Below are 22,411 nucleotides of genomic sequence, written 5' to 3'. Positions count from 1 at the left end.
GTGGGTTGTTCCCAGAATATCAGTTTTATCATTTTATCTTGCAACCATTGTAGCCTGTTAAGTCTGTAGTCTGCGCAGAATGCGTATGATGTGATTGCATATCTTAAAATGTTTTCACATAATGCTTTATAGATTAGTATTTTTATGTGGGTTGGGGCAATGTCTTTTAATCTGTATAGTTTGCTTGCTATTATCCTAAGCTTGGTATGGCAGTTCCAACTTTGATCAGCATCGAAGTGAAGTCCAAGATAGCGTGTTGTTTTCACCTGTGTGATGGTTGTGATTTTAGGTTCTGCACTTTGTGTATAGGAGGATGAATGTTTGATAGTGAGATATTTAGATTCTATGGTCAGGGTTTGGGGGTTTTTGAATATCATTAGCTTTGTTTTTCCAGGGTTTATATATATGCCGTTTTCGGTTAACCAGTTAGTGATTTGATTGATGTCGTGTTGCATATTTTTGTAAGCGATTTTTGCAGTGTTGTGAATGGATACTATGGCAGTGTCGTCTGCATACTGGAAGATTTTACTTTTTAGGGGGAGTTGGCTTATGTCGTGTGTGTATATGTTAAATAGAATGGGAGATAGGACAGCTCCTTGCGGTACTCCACAGGTTACATGTACCTCTTTGCTGTGTGCTGATCCTATACGTGTGATGTGCTTTCTGTTTTTCGTGTATGCTTTAAACCACTGGAGTAGACGACCTCCAATTCCGATATGGGTAAGTTTCGTTAACAAGGTTTTATGTGTTAGTGTGTCAAATGCTTTTGTTAGGTCAATGAATACCACTAATGTTATTCTGTTTTTATCCAATGCAGAGTTTATTAGATCTGTGAAATCTTCCAGGAGTGTTGCTGTTCCTTTATTTTTTTGAAAGCCATATTGTGTTTTGGGTATAATTTGAAATTTTTCAACGTATGTGGAGAGTTTCTGATGTACAATGCGCTCCATGATTTGGTTGATTACAGGCAGCGTGGCGATAGGTCTGTAATTACTTATTATGTTTCTTTTTCCCTGTTTGTGTATGGGTGTGATTAGTGCAGTCTTCAGTGTTTCAGGTATGTGTCCCGTTTCGAAGATTTTATTTAACAGTTTTTGTATAACTGGGAGTAGGTCGGTTGAGTGTTTCTTGATGTCTTTTGGTCTGATTCTGGTCTATCCCCGGTCCTTTGTTAGGATTAATTTGTTGAATTGCCAGTGATAGTTCTTCTTTTGTTACTGTGGGGAACCACATCGACTGGGTTGCTCGTGGACCTAGTGGAGAATGTTCGTGTGTGTGAGGAATGGTTGTTTCTTGTAGCTTTTGGACAGAGTTCACGAAGTGCTGATTAAAGTTGTTTGCCAACTGTTTGAGGGATTTGGGGTCGCAGGCAAAGCTGTGTTTTATTGTTTCTGTGGCAGTGGTTCTGTGTATATTGTCCAGCATTTCGTTAATCAGGTGCCAGGTTTCCTTTATGTCGTTCTGTGCTGTTGTTAATTTGTTGCTGTAATAGTTTCTTTTTGCCGTTCGAATCTGGGTTGTTAGGAGATTCCGTTTTCTTTTGTATTCAGTTTTTAAAGCGATATTGTTCGGTGACTTCTTAAGTTGTTTCCATAGGGCATCTTTTCTTTGTATGTCTGTTAGTATGTTGTCTGTTATCCATGGATTTTGTTTCGTTTGGGGGCGTATTTTTATTTTTGTTAATGCTTTCTTGTATATTTTGTTAAATGCAAGTTTAAGATTATTATATACAGCTTCAGCAGAGTCTAAAGATGCTATCTGCATCCAGTCTGTTTTTCTGATTTCATCGTTCACTATTGCTTCGTTTACAATGCTATGATACTGTTTTGTAGTCTCAGTGATTTTTATGGGTTCTGGTTCAGTGTGTAACTGCAATGCTGTGAAATAATGGTCTGCTAGTTTGCATGTTATGACGGCTGCTGTGTGGCTGTTTGGAGGGGCCCTTATATTTATATGATCAGTGCAGGTTGAGGTTGTTGTGTTTCCGACTATCTCTTCTCGTGTATACGACTGTATGGATGGGGTTATGTTGTATGCCGATAATAGGTCTAGGTATTGTTCTGTGTTGTTATTTATGTTCCTAATGTTTATGTTAATGTCTCCTATTATTATCAAATATTTTGAGATGCCTACTTTCGTGGCTGAAAGCCATCTGTTTAGTTCTAGGAATTTTGTGGTGCTTAAGTTGGGTGGTCTGTATATTGCGTTTAATATCACGGAGTTTTCTTGTTTGATGTTTTTAATTTCGATGCATATGTTTTCTGCGTATTCTAATTTATAGTTTATTTCTGTTACTTCTAGTTTATGTTTGGTAAATATTATTATACCACCGCCTCGTTTTGTTTGTCTGCAGTGTTTGTGTTGTTGGAAGTGTGGCATTTGGTAGGAGGATGCCTCTTCGTTTGTCGTAGATACTTCAGTCAGTATTAAAATGTCTATTTCGTCTATATCTTCCTTCAGATAAGCTTGCAGGGTCAGCCAGTATTTTTGAATGCTTCTGATGTTGATGTGGAGAATAGATAGTCCTTTTTTGGGGATTGTCAGTTGTTTCCATTCTGATATTGATTTCAGAATGTGGCAATTATCATGTTCCGGGGTGATTTCGTCTGCTTGATGGTGTGCATTCATGTTGGTTGGGGTGCTGGTCCTTCTTTACGAGTTGTCGATATTCCTTTCAATGTGACAGCCTGTTGAGGTCATCTACGGATTTTATTTCGATTGGTTTTGAGTCTTGTGTCTTTCTAAGGAATATTTTGCTGTCTCTTATCCATATAAACTGGTAATTGTTTTCTGTTTTTACTTTCCTTGCTTGGTAGAATATTTTCTGATAGTGTGGAGTAAGGTATTCAGACAAGTATATTGGGGTGTTGTCGTGGTCTCCTTTCAGATCCTTTACTACTGGATTTTTAATCTTGCTAGCTTTTATAAGCGTAGTTTTTGTTAGGCTGTTGGTGAGTCGCACTACGACGGGAGGTGGACGGGTATTATTTTCTCTTTTCCTTTTTTGTGGTAACCGATGCACTGACTGGATGTCTCTTGGTTCAATGGGGGAGCCGATTTTTTGGCTTAGTTGTATTACAGTGTCTCTTAGAGGTTCCGTAGCTATTTCTGGGAGACCGTTTATGAGGAGGTCATTTTTGTGCTGCTGTTGGTTTGAGAGCTCGTACTGTTGCTTTAGAGAGTTTAGTTCTTGCCGTAGGTCCGTTGTTTCTTTAATTAAATTATGCTGTCTTTCAGTTAGCTCTTTGATGCAGTTTTTAATTTCTCTAACGGTATGTAACATATCTTCTATCGAGTTATTATTAAATTTAATAAATGCCTCGTATTGGTTAAATTTTTCTGTAATTTGCGCGGTATGTTTTTTAAATAGTTCTCCAACAAAATCGATTAAACAGTCTTTTAGGTTTTATAATCTATTTTCGAGTAATGCATTTAAAGATGGCTCACCTGGGTTTCCGTTGTTGATTTCTTTGTTTTTATTTCCCTCTGTTGTTGATAGCTGTTTACTGCCTGCGGTTGTTTTCTGCGTTGGCTGTTTTCCGCCTGCGGTCGAAGGCGAGGTTCCTTTGTTATCTCTGCAATGGGGACACTTCCACTCGTCACGATTCTTGTTTGATTTTCGCTGCCAGGTAGTCTCGGACAATCCTGAACATAAAAAATGCATGTTTCTTTGGCAGTTCCTACATGTTACGTGGTTTTCTTCGCCCGTTTAGGTCTTCTTGGCATTTGTAGCACTTCATACTTCTTGTTTGACGATCTTGCTGTATTTTCTAATATGGCGTCCTCCTTTGTTCTCTTCTCGCGTAGTTGACCAACGTATACTTCGAACTTTGAATACTTATATTTTACTTATTACTTAACAGATACTTACAGTTTTTACATCTATATGTTGGTCTTGAAGAACGGCGTTCACTGATGTGCTTTAAATTTTAATTCACAAGAAAAGATCTACTTTGCAACTTAAAATATGGGAGCATCGAAATAACGTGCTTGCGACTGCTTGCTGCTAAAGCGCCCTCTCTAATATAATAATAATAATAATAATAATAATAATAATAATTGTTGTTGTTGTATGCTCTCTTGAAACAAAATCCTATCATGAAGTATTCCACAAATAGACAAAATATTTTGTTTTAAAAAAAAAATAATAAAAATAAAAATAAAAGAAATAAGTGATGAAAGTGTGATTCTGGAATAGATTAAGCGGGACACGGTCAACTGGGCGACGGAATAAAATATGAAATATGCAATTCTATTCTATTGATCTAGTACCTTATCATTTGGGCGTTTTGTGTGCGGCTATTTAGTTTAATACGCATTCGCAAAATATTTTGACTTCTATTAAACAGTAAGACTAGTTGTTTGTTTGTTTATTACATCGTTTCCGATTTATGTCAACGTTACAGTTACCACGTGCAAAGAACAAGTTTCAGTAAATAAAAGGTATGTATTCAAAATTTATAATCTTAATCGTATACTAAATTGTATACGTGACATCTAAATTAATTTAAATAAATTTCAAACTCTTGATTATCTCTCAAATGAAACAAATTGCTAAGTACAATTATATAGAAATATTTCGCTATTGATATAATTAAGAATTTTTTCAGTACTATTTTTCAAATAGTACTGAAAACATTCTTAATTATATCAATAGTGAAAAGTTTTTTTTTAATTTTATTTTTATATTTATATTTCTTGTTTCTATTCTTCAGAAATGGATAATTCAAGAATATTAAGTCAAAGAGAAGGAAAGATATGCTTGGAATGGGTATCTTTATGTTAAAGACAAGATTGATAAGAAAGGTTCAATTCAATTTTGGCGATGTGAAAATAAAAACAAAGGATGCAAAGGTAGAATCTGGACAAGTGTCAGTGATGGATCACTAATTTCTGAAAAACATAAACACACATGTAGCAGTTCTGGAAATGCGGCCAGAGTAATAACGCAAGAAGTTAGTACAACAGCCAAAAAATTAGCCGATACGACAATGAGCAACCCATCACAAATCAGAACTCAAGTTCTACAAAATGTTCCTTCTGCGGTAGAAGGAATGCTTCCAAATCATAGCAGTCTGTGCAGAAATATTCAAAGAAGATTAAAAAATTTAAAAGCCCTCAATTAATCCTGATTCTAGGAAAACAATAATTATTCCTGAAGAATACTTAAATTATGAATTCAGTCCATCACAGTTTGAACGTTTTTTATTGGCTGATTCTAGATCAGAACAGGTCAACCCCATGAGAATAAGGAATAACAGAACCAGGGTTCCACCGATTTCCCCCTCAAACGTTTGGTCTGTGTACCAAAGAATAATAAATGGAAGCGATAGGCCAAATAATTTTGCGGAAGCCTGTCATCGAAAACTGCAATTGAGCTTTGGCAGCAGCGCAAGTCATCCAGATTTATGGATTTTTATAAATGGACTACAAAAAATTCAAAAAACGTGATGTTGATTATGAAAGAGAAGTAGCAGATTTTCAACATGAGCACAAACGTAGACGTTACGATGAAGCTGACCAAAGAATTTTGAAAAAGTTATTAATTGCGATAGGGAAAATATAATAGAATATTTACGTGGTATTGCATATAACTATAATATGAATTAATAAATTCAAAAAAATAGTTTCGAATTTCATATACTTTTTTGTTTTATTGTATATATGTAACATTTGTAAATATGTTTGTTAATTACAAAATAATATTAATAAATGAATTAAAACAAAACTATATTTTTCTTTATTTTAATACTGTGCAATTATAGCTTTTCATTTTTAAATCATTTTCGGACCACTCTTTTTAACCATCTCTTTCTTAAACGATCCTACAAATTTTGATATATGATATAAATGAAAATATATAATATAAATATTTATTAACTGGCTGACTCATTTTTTTTTGTATAGGAAATTTTAATATAACTTCTATACAATTCGTAATTCTACACAATAAAAATAAACTTAATTATAAGTGAGATTTTTCAAATTTTATGTTTATACCCTTCTTTTAACTTATTTCTCAAAAAAATATTATTTAAATTTACCTGGTAATAGATCAACAGAATAGAATTGCATATTTGATCTTTTATTCCATCGCCCAGTTGTCGTGTACCCGATTAAGCATCGCCGACAGCACGTGTAAGCTGCTAATCTTCGAAATATCGGTTCTGCAACGGACAACGCCAATGACTTCTGAGCCACTGTCAACTGGCAATCCTGCTTGCCAATTTCCAATCCCTCTGGGGAATAGTCCGTTCGGTTGGAGAATAAAACAAACCAAGTTGTTTTACCTCTCCAAACTCTCCTCTCCTCTAATGGTAATATAAAATGGATGCTATTGTTATTAGTAGCCGAATTTATTGTCTCTGTATGTAAAGTAATTAAGGATGCTTTTCAGTGCACTGATTTCACTTACTAGTAAAGTAGCTCATGTCCAGAGAGCTGAAATCTATATAAGTATGATATAGATTTCATTGTCAAATGATCTCTTACTTATCTGCTTCAAAAAATGTTGCGCATACTACAAAAAGGTCAGCGACACCATTTCTTAATCAGAGCATAAAATATTACTTAGTAATATGCTAGTGGAGCATCCGTAGCCCTGTGGTTGGAAAAACCCGCTTCGAATCTCGTCTATGATTCTATCAACTGGTGAGTTAGCTAGTCTCACTTAGAAGTGTAGTTGTTGTTGTTGTTTTTTCAGAAACTCGGGTTTTTCGTCCCTCAGAACATGCAAACCGACCCCGTGAGCACACACACAGATCTACATGCCCTTAGGAGATGCAACAGAGGAATGGCAAGTCGGTTGCATTACTTACCTAGAACTCATAATTAGGGGACTCAACCTATCTTGACGAACTAGAATTGGATGAATGGAATATACCAGTTGACCTAATAAACACAAATATATAATTCCCACCTAAGTGTTTTCGATTTTCTGGAGTTATAGGATTTCTGGACTAACTGTAGGTAATCGATTAACTCCAGAAGCGGCTGAAAAAAAGGCCTAGAAAAAGTTCTTTTAGTTCAGCAACAACTTGACGCTACAATGGAAGAAAGACCGTTCGATGCTAAGGATGAACGCTATGGAAGCAAATGCCATCTTCAGGACTACACAAGTTCAAAGACCTTTAGCTACTGTACTGGAATGTAAAGCAAGACATTTTATGACAAATGAACGAAAAACCAGCATAATCTGCGCATTTGATTACATAATTATCCATCAAAATTGTCATGCCTTAACTTACCTGCAGGCACAATTCTGAAGAGACAGGGTTCCTTCAATGGTCCTACGCTATTAGATGCATGACACACCAAGTAACCGTAATCCAGCTTTGTACGCACAGTGAACTTGGCAATACTCACAGTCCCGTTGCTGATGAATGACTTTACTTTGATTGATGCAACTGAACTATTAAACGTCCAATGAAAATCAATTTCCATGGGGTCCGCATCCACTTCACACATCACATGCACTGTTTCAGACATAGCAGTTCCATAAATGTCTTTCTGGCCAGTCTTACAACTCGGTACATCTGAAAATAGGTGATGCAGCTGACAGTATCTTCCTAAGTATCACTGTCTTGGAACAATTTCTATATATTCATTTTTATCATTAATTAAATTTAAGTTCATTAATTATCACATCAATTATTGTTACACAGTGTATAAAGATATATTCTTAGAAAGTTATTGCTTTATATAAATATAACATGGTATTAATTTATAAGTTTTGTAAGGAAGTTTTGTTTAGTGCTAAAAAATGTGTTGCAGTATAAGGGTAAATAGAAAAGACTTTGCTAACATTACTTTGTTTATTTCATAGTGTTTCATATTTCATAATGAAATCAAAAACTTTTTTTACATCTATATCTGTTCGATTCTGAGCGCGACTACAGGAACTATTTCTAAGCCTTTCTGCGACCGCTTCCCGAGTTAGTTGATCTCTCGTAAGAAAAAGTTGGGTGTTTACTTCTGGAAATTTAGGTTTTTAACAGCGCATCTTAAAAATTAGCTGAGAACCCATGCTTTTACTGATAATAATAATACTAGTATTAAGGTTCAAGGCCTGTGTAGCTGTACAAATGGTACTTACATCCATAGTGCTAAACCACTCGAAGAAAGACTTAAGTTCCATTCTAGTCGGCGACTAGATGAACTTTTTTCTAAGCCTTTCAACGACCTGTTCCGGAGTTTGTCGATTTCTGGCATGGGCAAGTAGGTTATTTTCCCCAGGAAACTCGGAGTTTCATCCCATAAACTCAACAAAATAGACTGTAAGACTCACACTATTTTATACAAATAATATGCAGTGCTAGGGACCCCGAGATGACCTCACCTATTCCCTTCAGGAGAATAAAAGGCTCTGGGGGTTGTATTTTTATTTACTTTCAGGGCTCCGAGATGGTGGTAGTTATCTGCTGTATTCTCCAGATTGAAATGACTTCATTTATTGATAGACAGTGTTCACTGTCAATGAAGGCTTCAGGGATGGAGAATGACTTTCCAGCTATCTTCAAAGATTAGTTAAGGCTAAAGGAACTCTGCCTACATCCTTTGGAGAATAAAGTGTGGGGGGGGGGGAGTAAAACTGGCAATACTGCATTTGCTGTTAGGGTGTTCCAAAGATGGCTTCTCTCTTGTGGTTACTCGAAAAGATAAACAACGAATTTATTATGCAAATTTTTTCACTCCCATAATGTCACATCAAGTAACATCTACAGGCAGGCAGTTCCTGTACAGGGACTGTATATAGTTATATTTTGGGCAATTTTCTTTACCAGGCCACTTACTAATGTTGAATCCTATCACCACGCATTGCTACGTTTGGTGCTGAAATCTAAAAAAAAAAAAAATGAGCACATCAATGGAATCATTCAGCCGAGCTACTGTAGCTCAGTAGATATCAATGACTCCTTTACCTTGGAAAGACGTCTGTTCGAATCCGCCTAGTAGGCAAAGAACCTAAATTTATAAGGGCTTTTCAACTGGAGTTGAGTTAATCAGTCTCATATTAAGGTGGAATGGATTTTTCCTACCGCCTCTACAATTTTAATTGCTTCCATTATACAGACCAAACAAAGAAACACTTTCAGTTGAAAATTCATAAAAGTTCCTCGCATCCTAGATTCCATTCAATCACAACTAGACTCGTGTTTCTTAGGGAGAGTGCATTGTAATTCATACCGAAAAAATTAGGAAACTCTAATAGGAGTCATATTCTGAAATGTTAATGGCATACAGTATAACAAAATTGCTGACAAAGAAGTTTCAATTTTTTATAATAGCTTGCAGTATTATTGTACAATACTGCATGATATGGCATGACATGATAATATCATAAATTCATACATTGCAAAGAGAACAATGCAATAAATTTCTCATTTCATACGAAGTGAAGTATTCTTACCATTTCATAAATATTTTCGATAAAGTCCGGGACAGTTCCTTTCGAAAGTGACTCTTAAACTGCTGAGATAAGCAAGTTTTCTCTCCCAGAAATTCGGGTTTTTCATCCCATACACTCAAGAAAATCGACAGTAGAATCCAGACTATTTTAGACAATAATATATTGTGTTAGGTTCTTGACCTCGGAGTGGCGGCACTTACCTGCCATCACCTCTTGATGCCGTTTACAATTAGTGATAGCCTTGGGCCAATTACCTCTGAATGGCTAACAGTGGAATTAGACTGCTGCTTAGACTCCAAAAGTTAGGGCTAAAACTGCCTTGCCAACTTTCTATGGAAAAAAAGCTTTTGCGGATTTTGTCTCTTTTTTTTTTGATAGTTATGGAATTTTTTTCTTTATGTAAATCTCACCCACGGTTGGCTGTAAACATGTAGTACATTGCTATGTGGATGAGATATTAGTAGATAATCTGGAAACCCTGCTCTGGAGACGAAATTGAAACCTAACACCACTCCGATTGTTGGAAACCATTTCAGGCTTCCAATGAGCGTGGTCGTGGTGTTAAGTGGGCAATAAAATTTATTGCTCACTTAAAATCTATCACCTAAAGACATTAACAAAATCCATGTTCACGATGAAATGTGAACCAAAAAGAATGCTGATTGGAGACCACTAGCCAATTCGGACCCAATTTCTAGGTTAATCAGGATGGCCAATTTCTTTGTCATCGCAAATAAGATCAGAACTTCTTCGAATCTTTTTTTTTTTTGACGGATGATAATTACAATAGAAACTAATTTGCCGATTTACAAAGGAAATCGTAATTGAAATTACTATTTTCATAGAATGAAAACACAGACAAAAATATAATGAAAATATTTTTGTCTGAAAAGATTACGTAATCAATACGTTGCGACACCAGAGTCGTATTCGATACAAGGTTTAAAAAAGAATCCTGAATGGTATTATTCATCATCATTATCATCATCATACGTATCAAGGATTTAGGCCTAGCATGGCCTGTTCCGGCCTTAGAAGTCATCGTTTAAGAGGACGTCCTGGTTTTCTTTTTCCTAATGGCTTGTACTTTAAGGCTTGTTTTAGTAATCGTTCTGTTTTCATTCTTTGAACGTGTTCCATCCATCTATGTTTATATTTTTTAATTTTTTCAATTACTGGTTCTTGGTTTAATTCTTTCATAATATCTTCATTTCTTTTGTGATCAAATAGAGTATACTTTGCAGTTTTTCTCATAAACTTCATTTCTGCTGTTGTTAATCTTTGTTTGTCTTTTTGTTTTATTGTTCATTTTAGCTTCCATACATTAAGACTGGTAGGTCTAATGTATTGTATACTTTTAGTCTGGTTTGTTTTTGAACTAGGTTTGGTTTAAATATAGAGTTAATTACACCTGTTATTTTTAAATATTTTGCAATTTTTATATTTATATCTTTTTCATTTTCATATGTGATCATACATCCTAGGTAGTTAAATGAATTCACCAGTTCTAAGATCTTGTTATCTATTACTATTTTAGTTCTTGCTGGATCTTGTCCTTTAAAGGCCATAGTCTTTGATTTTTCCGTTGATGTTATCATACCATAATCTTTGGATATCTCATTTAGATTTAAAATAGCTTTGTGTAAGTTATCTTCAGAATTTGTAATTATTATTTGGTCGTCTGCAAAGAGGAGAGTGTTTAAGTTAACTGTAGGTGAAAGTTTAATTCCTTGATGTAAATTTTTATTCCATTTTATTATTATTTCATTTAAGTAGATATTAAAAAGAGTTGCTGAGAGGGGATATCCCTGTCGGACCCCTTGGTTTATCTCTCTCCTATATGATAGCTCGTGATTTAATCTTATTTGTATTTGATTATTTTCATATATACTTGTGATAGCTTTTAGGATATTATTTGATATTTGTCTGTTCTTTTAATATGTTAAATAATATGTTTCTTTTAACTTTGTCAAATGCTTTTTCAAAGTCAATAAATGCAATATGTGTTTCTAAATTATATTCTCTTCTTTTCTCTATTATTAATTTTAGGCAAAAGGCTGGGTCTATACATGATCGTCCTTTTCTAAATCCATTCTGTACCTTTAGAATAAAGTTTTCTGAATATTTCATTATTTCATTAGTTTGTTATTTAAGATTCTGCTGTATATTTTGTAACAGGAATTTAGTATACTGATACCTCTATAGTTTTTAGGGTCATCTCTATTACCTTTCTTAAAGATAGGAATCACAATTGCTTTTTTCCATTCTATTGGGGGGGATACCAGTTGAGTAAATTTTATTTAAAAATAATAAGAGTCTTTCTTTGAATCTAGTTCCTGCGTATTTATATAGTTCTGAATCTAGCTTATCTTCTCCAGGTGATTTTCCGTTTCTTGTTTCTTTCAGGCTGATTTCTAATTCTTCTTCAGTTATTTCCTTTTCATTTTCGTTAATTGTTTGCCAGTTGTATTTTTTAAAATATTTGTCTGTCCACAGTTCTGTGTAGTAATTTAGAAATTCTTCTAATTTCAATTCGGTGTTTAATTTTATGTTTTCTTTGGTATCTGCATTTAGGTGTTTCAAAATCTTATATACATTGGGTCTTATTTTATATAAATCATGTTCTAAATTAGAAACAAATTTATTCCATGATTCTCTATGTCTTTTTCTGATTTCTCTTTTAGCTATGGCTCTTATTCTTTTATATTCTATTTCATCTTCTAATCTTTTACTGCTTAACCATTTCTGATAGGCTTCTTTTTTCTTTTTAATTATTTCTTTGATTGTATCATCCCAGATCTTCAGTTTTTTCTTTTATTGAATTTTTTGGTCTTTCCTAAGCTTTCATTTGCTGCTGCATTTAGTATCGTTTTTATATTAAGCCATTCTATTTCTATTTCTTCATTTTGTTTTATTTTATCTAGATATTGGTTAATTCTTTGTTCATATAGCCATTGTACATTTGTGTCATTCAATAGTCTAGTAGTTTTATAAACAAATGTTTCAATTTTTCTTTCTGTTCTTGTTACTTGTAGCCATTTAGGTGGTAATCTTAATTTTATTTTAAAAGGAAGTGGTCACTGCTTATTTCATATCCTCTGTGAACTCTAACATCTAGTGAAAATTTTGATTTCTTTTCATTTAATATGAAGTAATCTAATATTGATTTCCATCCTCTTGCTGCCCAAGTATATTTATGTATGTCTTTATGTTTACAGAAGGAATTCATTATTTTTAGGTTATTATAAACTACAAAGTCAATCAATTTTTTATCATTTCTGTTTAGAGTGTGTTCTCCATGTATTCCGATATTATTATTAATTTTTGTGTTTCCAATTCTTGCATTTAAGTCTCCTGCTAAAATTACGTAATCATTTTTATTTATTTTATTATATATGTTTTGTAGCTGATTATAAAAATCAAGATTATCCTGTTCTCTTCCTTCTTCTGGGGCATATAAACCAATTATTGTTAAATAGCCTCTATCTATTTTTATTCTAGCTTCTATTATTCTTTCATTCCATAATTTACAATGTTTTAACTGTTTTGAAAGGGAGTTATGAATCCAAATCATGACTCCTGCTTGTGCTCTTTGGTCTCTGTCAACTCCACAGTATATCACATTAAAATTTTCAGTTCTCATGGTTCCTTTTAATTTCTTTTTTGTTTCAGTGATTACTGCTATTTTAAAATTTCTTTCATTTAATAATTGGTCTAATTCTATTTCTTTATATGCTATTCCTCTTACATTCCAGTTTGCTATGTGTATTATATTTTGTCGTTTCCATTTTCGTTTTCCCTTTTCCATTCCAGGGTCGTTTCCCATAGGTTCAACCGATTATCTTTTTCTTTCAGCCTACAAGTATGGTTATGTTCTCCATGTCAGGGGACTAGCCTGACGATGGAATAGTTCAGTGGTAGGGCTGCTACCTTAAGGCTTCTGAACTAGCCTTCTTCCGAATTTAAACTCATAGGAGGAATAGGGTATATTGAAGGGGAAAGAGTAGATTATAGAAGAAATATAGTAATGTTTATAGAGAGTCATAGGAATTTACAATTAGTTAGAGAACATATAACTCATATCCTCTGGTCAACTAAAACACACATAGCATAGGAAAATACAAGTTTACAATTTTAACTCCAAATGCCAACAGACCCCACCACATTAATTAGGTCTCGCACAAGAACTTAAGTCCTCCGATTACCAGTCCAGTGGAACTAACAAGTTACAATACATATAAGTCATTCAAAAAGTTCTCTAGGCAATTGTCCAATTTTCTTCCAACTAGAAATTGATTCACCTTTTTCCTCTAATGCTAATTGTTAATAAAATAAGAAAATTCTGTACATTACCACCGCCGCATGAAGTTACCGTGTCCCCTTTGTCCGTTCTTTACTATTAGATACCTTACTGCTTCGGTGAGTTGCGTCCACGTGGAGGTCACTTCGCTCGTCACGTACAACCATATTCTGCATTATTAAGTTTGTGTTTTTGGATATTCTGTTAAATTATCCTTACTCTAATAAGCATGGGTACTTATATAATAACAATCTTCATAACATATTCCTTTTTTTCCCCTTATCCATCCACACACCAATTTTACCAAAGTCAAGCTTTTTTCTTGTTACCATAAGTTACGATATTAATTCTTTTTTAAAAAAAAAAAAATCTTAAATTTAAAATCAAGGTGTATTTTTTGTCTATTTAATCACGAAGTTTCATTTTATTTGAACTCGACACGATAAAGTATGATTACCACAAAGAAGTGGTAGTCATATGGATTCAGAAATTTTCCTCAATCAAGCCCTCAAACAGTCTCGCTTAATCAGTCATAGTACTGTTTATTTTCGATAGCTCATGCATTTGTTCAATTCGCGAAACACAATTTAATGTTTGATATCAGGAAATCAAAGAGTAGTTATAACAAGTTCGTTATAACCAATTTTTCATTCATTACAGAGATTTTTTTCGACCTTGGTGAACATTCATTATAATAGAATTACTGAACATTGGGTGTGTAACTTATCACAACTGCTTTAAAGATAAATATCCACGAGCTAACCTCAAGAAAGCCACCGGCTCTTGCCCACGTGCAATCTAAGATGGCATCATTAGAGTAAATGAACTGAGATAATAATTTGGTTAATTAAGATGAAATCCTAAGAAGCCCTTTTCAAGTTCGCACTAATGATCGTGGCTCATCAAAGAATTCTGATTGATTACTAATTCTCTGTTTACGGTTAGGTAACTGTCTTCATGGCGATTGAGTTTCTTTGTATATTTTCTCTGGAAAGAGGCGCCGTCTCTCTCTTTCTCTCTCTCTCTCTCTCTCACACACACATACACACTGAATGACTTTTTTTTACCGGATCTCTTGAAGGTCTGCCAGCAGTGGCAGACGGAAGTCTCTGAGTATGACATGTACCACAAACGCTTATATAAATTGAAAATACGAAGAAGTGATGACTGTTAGAGCAAGAAATATTTCTAACGTTCATAACTGAGAGATGTTATGAAACAGAGAAACTGGTGAACTACGATGGGTGTTTGCTGATATCGATCGCATATGCATGTATAATTAAATGATCATCGATAAAATACACTGTTAAATACAAAAAATGGTTTTATCTATTTATTGATTATATATCTTATTTCATGTATTATGTTTTGCTATGACGAAGAATTAATTTTGCTTAAAAGTTTGTCAAAGAAATGGAAAGCTTACGAGAATATAATAAGGGTTTCGAGGCTACATTGTGATTGGTCGGTGAATTTAGCGCTCTTGTAAAAGTGATTTTTATCTGTTTTATTGTGGGTTTCCCTTAGAAAATTAGTGTTTTATAGAATATTATTGTAGAGTTTTCTATATTTAGTATTTTATAACATATTTTTGTTAAGATATTGCAGTATTAAATATAGATTAAAATGGAACCAAAAATGCACAAGAAACGTAACGGTAAAAACGAACAGTAAGAAAAGTCCAGAACAACAAGGCTTGCCTTAGGAGGATATTGAAAATGAATTAACCTCCAAAATCGAAGCAGATTATTAGACAGACGACGCGAGAATTGCAGAAACTCGAAAGGCGCTTAAATGAACATAGGGAGGATAAGAAAATTAAGTTGAAAAATAAGAAACAAAGAAGCACAGAATTGGGAAAGTTAGTAAGTAATATCGATTGTAAAGAAAGATACTATTTGGTATGGCGACTCAATCATAAAACATGCTAGTGGGTTATAATTTGAAGCTTTCCGGGAGCAAAAATTAAAAATATAACACATGCAATTGAAAATTGAGAGGATATGAAAGGGTTGTTGAAGAAGCGAGAATGAAGAGTGAGGAAGTGAAAATCGTAAGTATATTACCACGATATGATAAAAATGAATTAAGAAGATGGGCTATGGTGGCAAACGATTAGATGGGTAGATGTACATAGGAGGAATGGAAGCGAGTTTTTGGATGCGTTCAGTGAGTGTGATGGAAAATTAGATTTTTATAACAAGGACAGCCTACGTGTGAATGGGTTTGGTATCAGAAGTCTTGAAAGATGCCTGCATATATTATTATTATTATTATTATTATTACGTGACACCTCTAGGGAGTCCAAGATTCATCGCGGGAGGACACTCTACTCTGCTCGCTAAGTACTCCACTACTGCTCAATTCTCCTACTATAACACTACTACTACCTATCAACGCCATTTACGCTCATCATCAGCAGTATTTTTTGTCTGTAAATTGGATGTGTTCTGAAGGCCGATTTGTCTATACTTGGAATGAAAAACCCGAGTTTCCGGGAGGGGAAATATCCTGTTACCTCCGTATGAGATCGGCTAACCACCTTCAATTGAAAAAGCCCATATAAGGACTCCCTCATCATGACGAGACTTGAATTCAGATCTTTTCCAATCGAAGGCCGTAATGTTTTGCTTTTCCTCCAATTCTACTATGGAGTATATAGCAGTCAGTAGGAGTATATAGTTGTCCAACTTGCATATCGCTGCAAGTTGGACAACTGTCATGCAGATTACAGACAAGAGTATACAAAAGAAAATGCGGGTAGATTATTATGTCTGTGCACGAATGCTAAGGGTATCAGAAAAAAAGGGATACAGTTTGTTGCCTTGGGCAATATGTTGGGGCCAGATTATAGGCATTAGTGAGACCTGGCTATTAGAATCAGACATATCAACGAATATAGAGCTTAAAGGATACAGTAATTTTAGTATGGATAGACAGGATAGAGTGTGCTGTTAATGATACTGGAAGACTTGAATCCAGTTGGTGTGGAGACCAAAGAGTGTAATACTGGTAACAGAATTCCAGTGAATTTGAAGCCATCTGGTGTGAGGTGGAATGTAACATGATTAAATACATTGAGGGGTGTTGTTATAGACCTGGCGGATCAGTTGCTAGTGACGAAGAAATGCAATACGAAATGAAGATGATGGGCGCAAAAAGATTAACATAATGGGGAACGTTAATTATCCAAACACTAAGTAGCAATAAAATCTCATGAGAAGATTGAAACTGAATTTATTGAATTGTTGCGAGACAACTTCCTCAAGCAGCATGTGACAGAAGGAAGTCGAGATCCAAGAGTGTTAGATTTGATTATAGTGTCAGAGGGAGTTTCAGTTAAAGACAACTGTTTTTGCCTCTGGTTGGTGACAGTAATCATTCGGTACTCACTTAAAAAGTGTCTAAGCTTATGAATGTTCCATTCAGATATTTAGAAAAGGTTGCATGCTGAACTAGAAAGCAGGACCATTTGAGGAGTATACTTGGTTTAGCGCAATGGTATCGGTTGCTGGATGGGAAGGAAGCATTTAAAAAATACTTAAATGTTGCAACATCAGAATGTATCCCGAAAGTTCGAAGAACAAATAGCGTAGGAGTCAAATGGATGTGTAAATCTTATTACGCAAGAGATTCGTAAGAAATGGATAATGTGGAACGAATACCATGTGCATAAGGGCTATGCCCATTATGAAAATTATAAGCAGCAGTTCAGAAGAGTCACAACTGTCTGAGTATGAAAAGAAACTGGCTCTGCAAGCTAAAGACATTCCCAAAGAATTCTATCGTTATGCTGTAAGTAAAAGGAAGAATGAAATGAAAGAATAACTCTACTGAATGCAGATGGTATGATAGTAACAGATGCCGAAGAGGTTGTTCAGTTAATGAGTTCCCATTTCGTAAAAAGCTATCAACCTGGTGAACGTAACTTTGAGCTCACTCTTACCCTCTTCACTGGACGAAGAAACGCGGGTGTATGAGGATAAGTTATTAGAGCTTGCTGCATGGCTTTAAATCAATATCGGGTATTTATTATCATTTCAAGCATTGTAAAATGAAGTGGAATAATTATTCAACAGTGCGAGTTGTGATCATGTGATCAACACTTCACGCAATTAGGTTCCCCATAATTGTTGGATTTACAGAAACAGCATTTATTATGCTACTATTTCCGAAGATAATCGAATTTTTTTTTATTTTAACAGAAAAGATGGAGATAAACTCCCTTCGCATGAGTGTTAATTAAAAAAAAATTAAATCAGTTTTATCTTTTTTTTTTTTTCAGTTTATATTTTAAAATAAAAAAAAGCTCTTACACTGCACTCCTAGCCACACAGGTTCGCTTTCTCCTTCGCCTTCTACGTTCGCTGCTATACACTGGTACATTCCTCTATGTTCTTTCTTGACGTTCTGTATTAGCAGCGAATGATTACTCACCACAATTCCTTCAGAAGGTTTGCTGTACATGGGCCTTCCTTCAAATCGCCATCCTACTTCTGTTACCCACGGATTAGCTTGAATGTTGCATTCAAAATATACATTATCACGCTCTCTGATTGCTGAATGATGGATGTTGGCCCCTAATACAAGTCGAAGTCTGGGAATATCTGAAACAGATAATTTTTATATAATTTACAAAACACACTGCAATGTATGACACGGAGTTATACCCTCTGTTCAAAAAGAAATCGAACTTTTCGAAAATAGAAGAAACTAGTGGTGCCACCTGCTGTATCTTTTTTGTTGTCGAAAGCAGCAACCTTCATTAGTGTTGTGTCAACTGTTTATGACATTTGTTTCATTAGAAGCGAAGTTATAGTGACAGTGTGTGTGTGTTTTGACGAATGGTCGGTCGTCACGATATTCATGTCGTACGCGAGGAATTCTCGCTATCAATCGCTTCAAAACTTCGAGATAAAACTCACCATTGACCGTTTGGCCAGTCGGAACGAATTCTTTGTGGATAATGCCCTTGGAATCGTTGAAACAAATTAGCATTGTCTTTACCTTTGACTTCTCCAAGAGACTTTTTTCCGGATGCCCCTCTTCTAGTGGTCTCCACTCAGCACTCTGTTTCGGGCTCATTTTGAAACGGGCTTGAAACGTTTCGTCACCACTAACGATCGTTTCAAGGACGTTTTAGTCCTTACGAGCAGTTTTAATGAGGTCCTTGCAGTGTTCAATGCGATACATTTTTTTGGTCGTCGGTCAACTTGTGGGGAACAAATCGCGAATTCAATTTACGAAGGCCCAAACTCTCGGTCAAAATGTTGTGCACAATTGATTTTGGAATCCCCAATTCATCTTCAATCAATCTCAAGGACGATTTCGGGTTTAAATCACGCACTTTTTGGATGTTAACTTTGCTCAGTCCAGTTTTTAGACGGCCCGGCTTTTCGTCGTCCTCAAGCGTCTCACGCCCACTTTGAAATCGCTTAAACTACACGTAAACTTGAGTACGGGATAAGCATTCATCACCGTATGCTTTTTGAAGCATTTGATGCGTTTCGGTAAAACGTTTACCAAGTTTAACACAAAAGTCAATCGCAGCTCTCTGTTTGAAACTCATTTTCCGATCGTTCGTCACTCTTGGCACTATAACTCGGCTTCTAATGAAACAAATGTCATAAACAGTTGACACAACACTAATGAAGGTAGCCGTTTTCGACAACAAAAAGATACAACAGGTGGTGCCATTAGTTTCTTTTATTTTCGAAAAGTTCGGTTTCGTTTTGGACAGAGGGTGTACATTAATAACATCAATAGCATTAACAACATTGAAACAGTTTAACTGAATAGAACTGCCCCCTGGTATTTTCTTACCTCTAAGAAAAACGGGTTTCCAGCCTCCATTAAAAATAAAATATCCGAAATTGAAATAATAAATACTGTTATTTATTTACTTTTTTTGGCAGTATTAAGCAGTACTCAGTGTTGCTACGAGCTACGCTTCAATATGTCGATACCAAAATATAAGAAGAAAAAAAAAATGCATGCTTTGTGACTGCTTTAAAATGCTTTATATCCTGTCTTGATGTTCGCATCTAATGCCGTAAGTTACTGAACGTTTTTCAATGATATTTGAGGTTTATGTATCTTTTATGCCAATCGCGAACAGCGCCTAATTCAGAATTATCATGGATAAGCATGTTTCTTTTAACAGCTAGAGCATGCATAGAAAGATTCGGTTTGATCGATAATCATGTCCCAGTGATTCGTGCATTCTCTCTTCCCCCCATTAGCACGCCACACACACACACACACGCGCGCGCGCGCGCGCGCGTATGGGAGGCTTAGTATTATCGTTCTTCCAGTATTGGACATGTTACTTTATTCGTCTGGCAATTTTAAGAATTTTAAAGAAGTTATGTTTGTTTATACAAATCGCTTTGCTGATATCATATCATTAATATTCTTAACATTAAATCCCCCTAAAGGTTTATAATATTGTCACTCTGGCCCAGAAAATAACTGTAGTGCTAATATTTGTTTTTAAGTGACGGGTTGACAGGGCCCAGTCTATTCTGAGGGACGAAACCCCGAGTTTACAGGCGGAAAAAAACCCCTCTACCTCCATATGAGACCGGCTAACTTACCTTTAGTCGAAAGAGACCAGATAAAGGTTCCTTACGGGAACCTAACACAGGTCTTTCCGACCAAAGGACCTCGTCTATACCGACTGAGCTACGTAGGCTCTAATTTAATAAAAAAATAAATATCACAATGTTACAAACTATTCATCATATTTGTGCTCTGTGTGTTGATGTAAGCCTCTCGTTCATTTCAAAATCAAGAGCTAAACGCGAATACGTGAGAGCAGCTAAGAGTACGATATTTTGTACAAATGACCAATTTTAACCGTTTTTAAAATATGAGACATAATGTAATGAATTCTCTGCCCAGAGACAAAATAAATCGTCTAACGCACTTATTCCCTAAAAGAATAAGAAGGGAGGAGCTCTTTTATAAAAAACAAACTTTTGGAAATCGATAGATAACCAGCTTCCATCCTTCGCTATTACTAATAGCGAAGTTCTCAAGACTATTGGATAACTTTCGGGATCTCAGGAGTGAGTGCAGCAAACAGTTGCTGATCTCTCATTATCCTAAACCCAAATAATATGTTACGGTTAAAGATAATTTCAGATAACGTAATAATCACACTGTTTCAGATAACGTAGTTATTTAAAATAATCCGATTTCTATGGTTAATTTTTTTGATATGCTGGATTTTCTTGAGGTTTCTGGAAAATCTTATTTGATTCTACCAGAGATCGAATCAGGACCAGCTGAAAAAGTGGCCTAGAAAAAATTTTTCTAGCTGGCAAATAGAATCGAACTTACAACGTCTTTCTTCTGGCATTCTAGCATTATGGCAACAGAAACATTGTTACATAGATATACAATATTCACCATAAAATTATTAATACGGAACTAGATCTTACATGAGTAATAGTAATAAAAATATCTTTATCATTTATTAATAAATGAATAAATAAATACATAAACAAATCCTTATTTAATTATCAATATCAGCATAAAATAAAACAGTATAAAAGAATAAGATAAAACCAAAACTTCTGAAAGTAAAGTATTGTTATCGTAAATAAAGTTTTGAGAAATAAATTTGTTAAGTGACAAAAAAGAATGAATCTATAAACACGAAAGTTTAGCAATACTAAGGGGTTTTTTCTTTCTTTTTCCCTCAGTAAATGCATAACATAAATTGTAATGTCAGTTTTGCAATAAATGATTATTATCTGCAAGCAATGTGTTCACTCTTAGCAAATAGGACATTTGCCGTATTTGTCGTACTTAAATTTTGTGTCAATTTCTAAAAGCGCACATAATGACGACAATATCTTCAAGCGATTATCATCATCATTGTACATCTTTATAAAGGAGTGTTTGATGATGCTGAAGAAACAAATGAGCTACAATTTTTCTCTCTTTTATGTGAGATGTTCTTATGGATGTCACTTCTATGGCTGACAAGTCTTTGAAAGATTTCCCATTCTTCTTGTGTATAATGGCAGCTTTGCTGATGGAGCAGAATCGAACTTTTCCTTGATAGGTTCTGTTCGACTAATGCTTTATTATTAAGTCGAAGTAGACGGCAACTTGTATTCAAAATACAGTGTAGGATCCTGGAATCAGAATGGTAAAATTTTATGTATGAAAAAAAAAAAGTTCCATATACGAGTAAATAAAGAACTCTAATTTATTTGTTTAAAATATTTTCCCACTTCTTTATAACATTATTTTTTCTTAGTTCTGTGCCCATCCATGGGACTAATGCACTATTATTTGAACAACGTCTCGTGGGTTTACTATATATAAAAAAAGTTCTCTTATTCCAGATAATTGCAACGTAGAAAAACCATTTAGTACATCAAGGCTTTGCATCCTGAGTTGATAACATACTCGACAGAATAAGTGTTAAGATAATTGCAGAATTGTAAATTCGAACTAGGATATGTGAGCTGCCAAAAGTTTACTCTTCTATGTTCTGGCAAAGAGCCTATCAGTGTTCACCAATTCACATGCAAAACGTTCACAAGAAAGGTTGGATATTTGAATGCAATTAGATTTCGAATGTGATCAGGTTTGCGTTACAGTGATTGCGAACGCAGTTAATGTTATTAGGGTTATTCATATTTAATATCGAGTTTTTTAAAGCATGAGCAGTTGTAAATTGATAC

The 22,411-nt window shown here is 34.8% G+C and overlaps 1 protein-coding gene across 1 annotated transcript in view; it reads right to left on the bottom strand.

Moving 5' to 3' along the window:
* The window catches only part of LOC150094156 (nephrin-like), a 113,585-nt gene that overhangs the window by 12,710 nt on the left and 78,464 nt on the right, over positions 1-22,411 (bottom strand). The window contains exons 5-6 of the mRNA XM_090412412.1: positions 18,026-18,316; positions 7,248-7,535 (exon numbers count right to left, since the gene is read on the bottom strand). Coding sequence (XP_090268538.1) covers positions 7,248-7,535; positions 18,026-18,316 — 579 coding nt within the window. The remainder of the gene's footprint in view (positions 1-7,247; positions 7,536-18,025; positions 18,317-22,411) is intronic.

This window comes from Typopeltis vanoorti, chromosome 22 (assembly GCF_054136105.1).
Source record: "Typopeltis vanoorti isolate ZY-2024b chromosome 22, IOZ_Tvanoo_1.0, whole genome shotgun sequence".
Lineage (NCBI taxonomy): Eukaryota > Metazoa > Arthropoda > Arachnida > Uropygi > Thelyphonidae > Typopeltis > Typopeltis vanoorti.
The sequence above is the reverse complement of the archived record's forward strand: the minus strand, read 5'-3'. Positions and strand labels throughout refer to the sequence as shown.